Raw genomic sequence first — 9,881 nt, forward strand, 5'->3', positions numbered from 1 at the left:
AAAAATCCACTCGTGTGTATGCAGCATTAGGGAGAGCCATACTCTGCAAGACCAACAAAGAATGGAAAGGACTCCATACTAATAATGGCCAAAAAAAATAAACATCAATGTTAGGATCATTCACATTGATTACCAATATAACACATGTTCTTCCTCCAACTGACCACCATTGTAAGAGAACATTCTTCCTCCCAGATTGGTGGCGTTAGCAGAAGGAAGAATGCCCCATTACATTTTTCGATCACCAGTTTAAAAGGATACTCTTTCTTAAACTGTCTTTAACGTAAAAAGACATTATTCATCTTGCTGACTTTAAGGTTCAAAGAACATTAAAAAAATTTCCTCACATTTGTGTTCAGTGAAAGAAAAGTTCATGAGAATAATTCAGAATTAAGCCAGCATGGGAACGACCCTATAAAATATATATATTTTTTTACACCTTTATTTGTAGTAATGCATGATTCCTTAAAAATTTAGTTAAAATGTTACCAAGCAATATACACGCCTACCATTTTGCTTCAATGCTTTAAGCTATTGACCTGAAATAAGCATGCATTAAAAGGGCTTTTCAGTTTTCTCAGATTTTACTGAGCTGTATACTTGATAATGGTCTGTGTAATAGAAAGCATTGAAGCCAGGGATCATCATATCAGCCAGGTAGACAGCATTTTCAGGAGGTTAGTAATGGCAGCCAATACATTGCCAGGTTTACATTAACAAAGCTCAGAAACATTACTGCACAGGTACTGTATGTCTTCTACTTTACATGATCATACCTTCAGGATAGAGTAGTCGATGTCCAGTACTGAAGGTTAGCGCTGAATTCTTAATAACCATACAGTAATAAGTGCCCTGGTCCTTATCCTGAAATGAGTCAATGGTCAGAGTGAAAGAATTTCCTGGTTTATCTGCTATGAAACGACTGATTTCCGTTTGGGCTATTTGGTAACTTGATTTTTTCACCACACTGAGATAAACAATTGCTTCTGGATTCTTTTCATTCTTCCTCTGGCGGAACCAATGTACTCCATGATCCATGGAATCTCCTGGATCTGCAGAGCACTCCAGCCTCACCTTCTCACCATTGACCTTCAATACCTGAGGACCACTGAGCCTCAGATGCTGTGAACCTAGAAGAGATATATATTCTAAATATGACAGACCTGTAGATGATGCACACAATCCAATATGTGACTTTCTTATAATCATTTTGCAAACCCGAGTACATTTATTTTTCCACCTTAAGGAGATCCTGCGTTCATCTTAAAAAATGATATATTCTATTGATAAATGCTTACTTTACAGAAACATTGTTTTATTTACGTGCAACGTGTTTTTGAACTTGCTAGTTCCCCTTGCCTCCTCATAGCCCTCTTCTCATCTGTGAGAGTCCAGTTACTGTTTGTGCTGGCCTAGCACCTTAGCCCATCCCCTTACCTCCTTTATAACCTTTTATGTAGCTGCTGAGAGAGGAGCGAAGGAGAATACTATAGAGCAGGGGTGTCAAACTGGCGGCCCTTCAGCTGTTGTGAAACTATGCACCCCATCATGCCTGTAGGAGTTATGCTTGTAACTGTCAGCCTTGCAATGCATCATGGAACTAGTAGTTCTGCAGCAGCTGGAAGGCCGCCGGTTTGACACCTGTGCTATAGAGTGTCACTTGAGTGACAGCCCTGATTCTTTTGGGGCTGCTGACCTTACATCCAAGATGGTGGCACCCGGCAGCAATTTCAAGGTTTTTGGATGGCGCCTTTTACAAGAAAATAACATTTCTAATGTATGTTTTTTTTTTTTTCTGAAGACAGTTCTCTTTATTACAAGTCCTTTTACAAAATGTTTAGTCAAAGAGACCAAAGCCCATGTCATCATCCGACTCCTCAGACTCGTCCTTCACTTCCTCCTTTTTCTTCTCTTCAGCTGGAGCAGCTCCACCGCCAGCTGCAGGAGCAGCAGGGGCAGCGCCAGCAGCAGGGGCTCCACCACCGGCTCCAACGTTGCTGATCAGACTGCCAATGTTAACATTGGAGAGCGCCTTGGAGAAAAGGCTGGGCCAGAAATGCTCCACATTGACTCCTGCTGCTTTGATCAGAGCGATGATCTTGTCTTCCGTGATGGTGATATCGTCATCGTAGAGGATGAGGGCGGAATAAATACAGGCGAGTTCGGAGACGGAGGCCATAGCTGTGTGTGACGGGCGCTCGTAGAGTCGCGGATGGCAGAGGAGTGGGGTACTAGTCGCCGGGTAATCACCAGGCCTTAGCTTCACACGAAGGACCAAGCACCTTTATCCGCCGCCATACCTCAGCGAAAGAGCTCTAATGTATGTTTAATGTACAAGTGTTTAGGGTCTGGAGAAATCACAAAATAAACATATAATTCAAATAATGTAATTAAAAATGAGACAGAACTTAGGAGAGCCCTTATGTAAGGAAATTAATGGAAGTTAGGTATGGGGAAGAAATTATTATTTTTCTCAAAGGATATGTCATTTAAAAAAAAATAATAATATCGCATGGACCAATCTTCCACTGAATGGAGGAACAGGGCAGACATAAAGATGCCTAGTGGCTATCAATCAACCACAGCTGGACTTACTAATTACTCTTGAAAAATGTTCCATTATGAAACATTTCAGATGAGTAACATTCCAAGTGGGTGGCTTTTTTTTTAACAGGGCTAAGATCTAACTGGGCTACTGAGGTCAACCAAGTAGAGTAAGCATAACCTCGCATTGTGGTTAATCAGTCCAGTGGCTTTTACCTTGAGTCTCTCTTTCATACACAAAAGCACCATGTTAGGATAGAATGTAATTTGTGTTGATGGAGTTCTAAGTATCAATAGGCATAATTTGCAAAACTGTTTCTCTCTCATTTGGCCACAATTTTCTTTCATTTTTTCTCATTCAATATATTTTTATTTTAAGAAGAAAATATAGGAAAATACAGAACATATGAAGATCAGACAGAATTTGTCCAGTGCACATTCTGAGTACAAGGGTAGACTATCCATTAGCATCGAGGCAGGTGGGCCAAGGAGTAATATCAACAAATCTACTGCCATAGTGCACCTTATAAGCCCCCCCCCCCTTTCCATAGGGGACAGATCCACTCATGATCAAGAGTAATGATAAGTATAACAACGCCGTACATCAACTGCATTTATAAAAAAGAAGTAAGAGAGAGAAGAAAAATGGAGGCTGGAGGAAGAAAGAAGAAGGGAAAGAATATAGACCTAGAGATCTCCATCTTGATGCAATGCCCATTATAGTCCATTATCCAGTCAAACCTTCATATATGTAGCATAGGGTTTCTCTCATTTTTTAATAACGCATCTTAAACTGTTTAGATTTCCAAAGCCTAGTTTCACAAAGGAGTATAACATGCATTTTTTAGCTGGCTTTGTATGTATTGGTGTATTATCACTACTAGCTCTAAAGTGCACCTGTGCCCAGACTATGGACATTGAAGTATTAACATATTCTTAACAATCAGTAAAAAGGCTTTAAAATAAGCCCTCATTGGGTTCTTAGGCTGGAGGAAGGAAGAAGAAGGAAAAGCCTTCACATGCAGGTGTGGTCCGACAGCATTTAGATCCTTCTGTCTGTTGTTGGCTCTGCAGTGTTTCTGTTCCAATGAACATTAAATGGTAAATTGAGAGGGAATAAAAAGAGCAGATCTGGAAGATGCTTCTAGAGCTTGCATCAACTGTTCCTCTTTAGAGCTGACTTTAACATCAGGGAGGATGGTGAAGTCTGCTGTAAAGATTTTAGATTATTTCTTGGCCTTTTGGTATGCGGCCTTACATGTACTGCACCATCTTGATGTGATATGTAAATACTTAATTTGGGCACTACAGAAATAGGGGTGTCCTGGATATAGAGAAGGGATATTAAACCACAAAGAGGTGATTATATATACAGTATCTCACAAAAGTGAGTACACCCCTCACATTTTTGTAAATATTTTATTATATCTTTTCATGTGACAACACTGAAGAAATTACACATTACTACAATGTAAGGTAGTGAGTGTACAGCTTGTATAACAGTGTAAATTTGCCGTTCCTTCAAAATAACTCAACACTCAGCCATTAATGTCTAAACTGCTGCCAACAAAAGTGAGTACACCCCTAAGTGGAAATGTACAAATTGGGCCCAAAAGGTCAATATTTTGTGTGGCCACCATTATTTTTGCAGCACTGTTTAACTATTTAACCCTCTTGGGCATGGAGTTCACCAGAGCTTCACGGTAAAATTGTTAATTTTTAGGCCACCCTAAAACTTATAAGAGCACTCCTTTCATTCAGAATGCTTTTAACCTCCATATGAAGGAGAGTCTTTATTTTTGCAGATGGAAAATGTAAAAATGTGTTCAACAGGGGCTGGTTCTAGCAAAATTCTGTAGATTGCTTAAAAATAGAGTTGAATGTGTTGCTAGCATAGAATTTAAACAGCTACATACATTTATAAAACCATATGCAGCAGAATAGTGACACAAGGATACATCTTATCGAGTTTTGGTAGTCAGAAAGTATTTTTCCCTTGGATCAACACTTGTAATGTACTTTGCTGTTTATTATGTTGTATTTTTTAAATGTTCTTACCAATTCAATGTTTAAAAAAAGTTCTGAATGCTACTTTTTGGGTGCATTGAGCTGCACATTAACATTCAATTCATATCAATTTAAGAACTTTGTGAACATGTTTTTTTTATTCTATCTATATAACTACCTATTAATTGTGAGCGTGTATTCCCATCTCTATACTTTAATATGTTAATATAGGAACTTTTTTTTTTTTAAATAGTGACCTATAAGGCTGGTTTCACATTGTGTGCAGAGCGGCTCACAGCAGGGGGTCCAGTGCGTCCTTGTTCACCGCATGAGGTCCGAAATCAGTCAGAATTTTTGGTTGAATTCGGACCTGAAATGGACCAGAAGACACACAGGACTCTTCTGCAAACTGCTCCTTGGCCGCCCTGTAGATGTGTGAACTGGTTTCATCGAGAGCTGGTCACAGTCTCCAGACATGCGAATTGCATGCAGAGAAACCTGCATGCAATTCGCACCAGCCTGAAAGACCACACCATTATAAGGCGCTCTATACAATTTCTCTCAAGATTACAGACAACAGAAAATACCTAAAATAACACCTTCTTGCTGTGTATAGACACAGTGTATAGAATGCTAGCTTCCTAAAAAAGACCAACTAAAGTGGAGTGCTAAATATATGCTTAGAAATATCTTTCAAAAGAACCATGTATAATGTTGAGACTTGAATCTGTTATTTCCAAAACCATTTTGATAGGGTAACTGTAGGAATATTAGCTTGCTAGAAAAAAAATAAAATTGAGAACTGCGAATTATAGCCTCTCATTTGTGGCAGGTATTCAATTTTAAGAGAATCTTTCTGTGCGGACTATACTCTGAGTGGATCAATTGGACACACAAATAAGTTCTAGCCAATGTGAAGAAAACTGTTAAATGTGAGAAAAAAATGCTGTATGTAGCTTGGCGCTGATGGTTTGGAGTTTAACCTAAACTGCCTCACCTAAATTTATTAAAGGTGCAAGCTTTCATGACAGGTTGGGTTAATTTTTGAGGCATGAACTGTAAAATGCCTGAAGAAGGACGTAACATGTTCTGAAAGCTTCCATCTATAATAATCTAAATAAAACATTAATAAATGGATAACATGGTAGACTCTACTACTGTTGTGCAGATTGGTGGAAAGGTATGAAATATGTAAAACACAAAGAACATGGTGCTCATACTAGTGAAATTAAGTCAACCCTAGCTTTAAAATGCACTTTTTTGCCTATAATACTTATATATATATATATATATATATATATATATATATTTCTACATGCAGTTTTGTTCATCCAAAGCTGTGTAAGCATGCTGTAAAGGCCATTTAAAAAGTATATAAAAGTTTAGATGAGGTTACATTATTTCATTATTTCTTGAGGTTACATACCTCTTCAGCTCAGTCTTTCTCAAGATTTTTAGTCTGTTCCCCCAGTCTTATAGCCAGTGTCCCTAGGCACCTTTGATCAGTGTACATTTTTCGATACCCCTAACTGTAAATAGCTACCCATGCTTCAATACCTGCTTTATAAAGAATTCATAGCTAACACTCTGAACCAGCTTTTCTCAACCTTTTATACATAGAGGAACCCGTGAAATAACCTTCTACGCTCAGGGAACCCCTGCTAATCACTAGATCTACAGCTCACGGTACAATAGTGTGATGCTCACTGGGAAAAATGCTCCTTACATTTGTGATCATTGCCAATAATCTCCATTACAGATAGCTAAAAAGACCATTTTTGTCAGTAGTTACTCATCTGAAAGGCAGTTGCTAACTTCTCAAGGAACCCCTGGCAACCTCTGGAGGATCCCTGGTTGAGAATGACTGCTCTAAACTGTTGTAACAAATGTACATTAAGAAGCAAAATTACTTGTTGTATAAGCCAGAAGAGTTCCTTGGGCAAATGACCCTTGTTTTTGTTGATTTTTCAAACTTTAACTAGTTTGGATAAGATAGATAGGTAGATAGATATATAGATTGATAGATAGATAGATAGATAGATAGATAGATAGATAGATAGATAGATAGATAGATAGATAGATAGATAAGAGGCCCTTGGGCAAATGACCCTGATTTAATTGATGTTTCAGCCTTTACAATCTTTGACTAGCTTGGAAAAGATGGACAGATAGATAGATGATAGACAGATAGATAAATAGATGATAGATAGATAATAGACAGATAGTTGGATTAATAAAAGTATAGATGGCTTTTAGACCAATGGATTGATAGATGATAAGTAGATACACAGATAAACAAATAGATATGCAGATAGTGGGATAGAAGATAGATAACCTTTTAAAATTGATGTTTCAGTCTTTACAATCTTTGATCGGTTTGGATAAGATGGACAGAGAGATGGATGATAGATCGATAGATGGATTGATAAAAGTATAGATGGATATTAGACCAATGGATTGATAGAAGATAAGTAGATAGCTCGATAGCTCGATAGCTCGATAGATAGATAGATAGATAGATAGATAGATAGATAGATAGATAGATAGATAGATAGATAGATAGATAGATAGATAGACAGAGACAAACAGAGAGATGATAGATCAATAGATGAATAGATAATAATACACAGACCAATGGGTGGATTGATGAAGATAGATAGGGAGAGGGAGAGAAGATAGATGACCTGCTGTGCTTTAGCTGATGTTTCAGCCTTTACGATCTGATCTATTTTGGCTATGATAGATAGATTAATAGAGGAATAGATAAAAATACACAGACCAATGGTTGGATTGATGGAGATAGATAGATAGATAGATAGATAGATAGATAGATAGATAGATAGATAGATAGATACACAGACCTAACTGATCGATTAATCAATAGGATATCCAGATAGCTGTATAGTTGCCATTTGCTCCTGATTCATATGACCAGTCCCGGGTTTTCAATACCTGTTGGTATTGTTCTTATGTTTTAATATAAACTCTAAGTCAGTGATTCTCAACCAGGGTTCCTCCAGAGGTTGCTAGGGGTTCCTTTAGCATTGGGCAATTTCTGCCTCTCAGATATGTTCACACACCATTGGTCTTTTTAGCTTATCTGTAAGGAGGTGATTCTTCCCAATGACCATAAGTGTAAGGACCATTCTTCCAACTGGCCATCACACTAATGTATCATGAGTTGTAGATTTCAAATTTTTAGAAGGGGTTCCCTGAGACCAGAGAACTATTTCAAGGGTTCCTCTGTGTTGAAAAGGTTGAGAAAGGCTGCTCTAAGTGTTCATTTCTTATTTGGCATGCTACAAACTACTGTTTAAATCTTTATCACTGAATCATATTCTCTTCTAAAGTTTTTCTGCTTAAATCTTTTTCATTACTTTTTAAAATAAATAAATAGATAATTACAAGGTACAGAGCCAAACTGACCACTCTTCTGAAGTTTTTATGCAAACATTTACTGGATACATTGCTAATACTTATATGATCATTTTTGCTATTCAGAGCAGAAATGTATCTGAAAGCTTTGAAGGAGCTTGGCAATAAAGTTCTACTGGAGAGAATTGCAAGCTTTATAACTGTGCCTAAATTACAGAATAATTATATTTGACAATACCGTTTGTTGGTGATAGTGTGTCATATTTGCTGCTAAAGAATTGCTAAAATGCATTTTAGACCAAAACTAGCAATAACCAAAAATCTATCAAAACAAATAGTAGCAAAATAAAAAAAGTAAAACGAGAAAAACAATTATATAATCCAAACATCTAAAAATTCCAAATAATTAAAGCCCTAGTTAAATTAGATTTGATACATACAAAGTACAATGATATTATTTTACAGGCGACTTTTTAAAAGCCTGCTATGTTAGCTGCTATAAAGGCAGTGGAAAAGTGACAAATGAATTTTATATATCCAACTCTATATCAGAAAACTGCTAGCTCTGTGGGCTGTTCTGAGCGTGATTAGAGATGATACGTTTCTATTTGGCAACACTGAATTCATTACTACTACGTTATTTAATTAATCTACTGCTGCATGTCCAAATTCCTTTTCTGTTAGAGTCTCTTTATTATCACACAAATGGCATAACATGGCTAATAACTGTCCTGCTGACCATACAGGTGAATGTGAGGGTAACAAGTTCTAACTTACCTTGGAATTGACAAAGGAAAATAAGCAGAGTGGTGACAGTCCCTATTATATTGTCCATCGTGGCTCTGCTGAAGTCTTCTGTCAGTAACTAATGCGACTTTCATTTCTGAGATCCCAACACAGAGAGAGGATGTGATGTCACCCATCCTCACTGCTAACAGAGAAACTCATTATATAATGAACAAATGTCAAACGAGAGGTAAGCAATAAACATGTAAACATATATACATAGAAACATTTAAATATATGTCTGCATTGTACATAGAAAAGATTGCATTTGGAGAATAGCATATCATTGCTAGGAACAAACCTTGCAGCAGTCTAAAGCAAGACAATCCATATTCTTTGGTATTCATAAAGAGCATCCTAGACACTCCTTAGAACTATGTAGTGATTACATAGAAAATGTTAGTGCCTGCAATAGATTTAGGAACCTGTTGCGTTTTTTTAACCTAAACTGTTAGGCAGGGTCTATTTGGTTGTTTTGCAGACTGGTTGGTAAGTGTGCTGGGAAATATTTTGTTGGTTGGTGATGTGCATTGCCCTTCCATGTGCACCTTGCTGCAAAGGCCAGTTATAGCTTGGGCTTGTTTTTTTTGTAGAGTTGGTGGAATTGGATGTAAAGACACACTGTATGCCTTTTGCTTGGCGTCACGTGTAGGGATGGTCCCACAGATCGAGTCGACCGTAAGTTTGTCTCGAACATTGGGTGTTTGCCGATTAGCAAATATTATGAGGCAATCTTGACAAATTCGAGCACCACGGAACGGTTCATAATGCACTGCGAGATCACAGTGCATTGACGTCTGATAATTGGCCAAAGCATGTACCTGACCTCCATGCTTTGGCCAATCAAGCGCACTCTGCTGCAAGAGAAATAATTGGTCAAAGGCAGGGTGAATTTGGCCAATCATGGCTCAGTGGGCTAAGTTCATGCCTCACACTATATAAGGCTGCTTACACAGCAGCCATATGTAGTGTGTTGGAGTAAACGGAGCTATAGATAACATGAGCTAGATTAGGCAGATTAGTTAGTGGTGTGCAGGCAGTGTATTAATATATGTATATATATATATGTTGTCACACTGCTGGCTTCTTCTCGTAACACTATCAGGCTATACATAGCCAGTGTCCAGCAGTTCCTACCCTTACAGGACCCCAGAAAGCCGTCTGTCTTT

The 9,881-nt window shown here is 37.8% G+C and overlaps 1 protein-coding gene and 1 pseudogene across 2 annotated transcripts in view; both read right to left on the minus strand.

Moving 5' to 3' along the window:
- The window catches only part of CD8A (CD8 subunit alpha), a 53,718-nt gene extending 44,854 nt beyond the window's left edge, over nucleotides 1-8,864 (minus strand). For both annotated transcript variants that reach the window (XM_077477983.1, XM_077477981.1), the window contains exons 1-2: nucleotides 8,704-8,864; nucleotides 777-1,130 (exon numbers count right to left, since the gene is read on the minus strand). In XM_077477983.1, the coding sequence (XP_077334109.1) occupies nucleotides 777-1,130; nucleotides 8,704-8,761 (412 nt within the window). In that variant the 5' untranslated portion in view covers nucleotides 8,762-8,864. The remainder of the gene's footprint in view (nucleotides 1-776; nucleotides 1,131-8,703) is intronic.
- Nucleotides 1,783-2,298, minus strand: LOC143975523 (uncharacterized; annotated as a pseudogene).
- Nucleotides 8,865-9,881: the final 1,017 nt, after the last annotated feature.

This window comes from Lithobates pipiens, unplaced genomic scaffold (genome assembly GCF_037356315.1).
Source record: "Lithobates pipiens isolate NorthernLeopardFrog02 unplaced genomic scaffold, aLitPip1_a1.2 Scaffold_13, whole genome shotgun sequence".
Classification (NCBI taxonomy): Eukaryota; Metazoa; Chordata; class Amphibia; order Anura; family Ranidae; genus Lithobates; species Lithobates pipiens.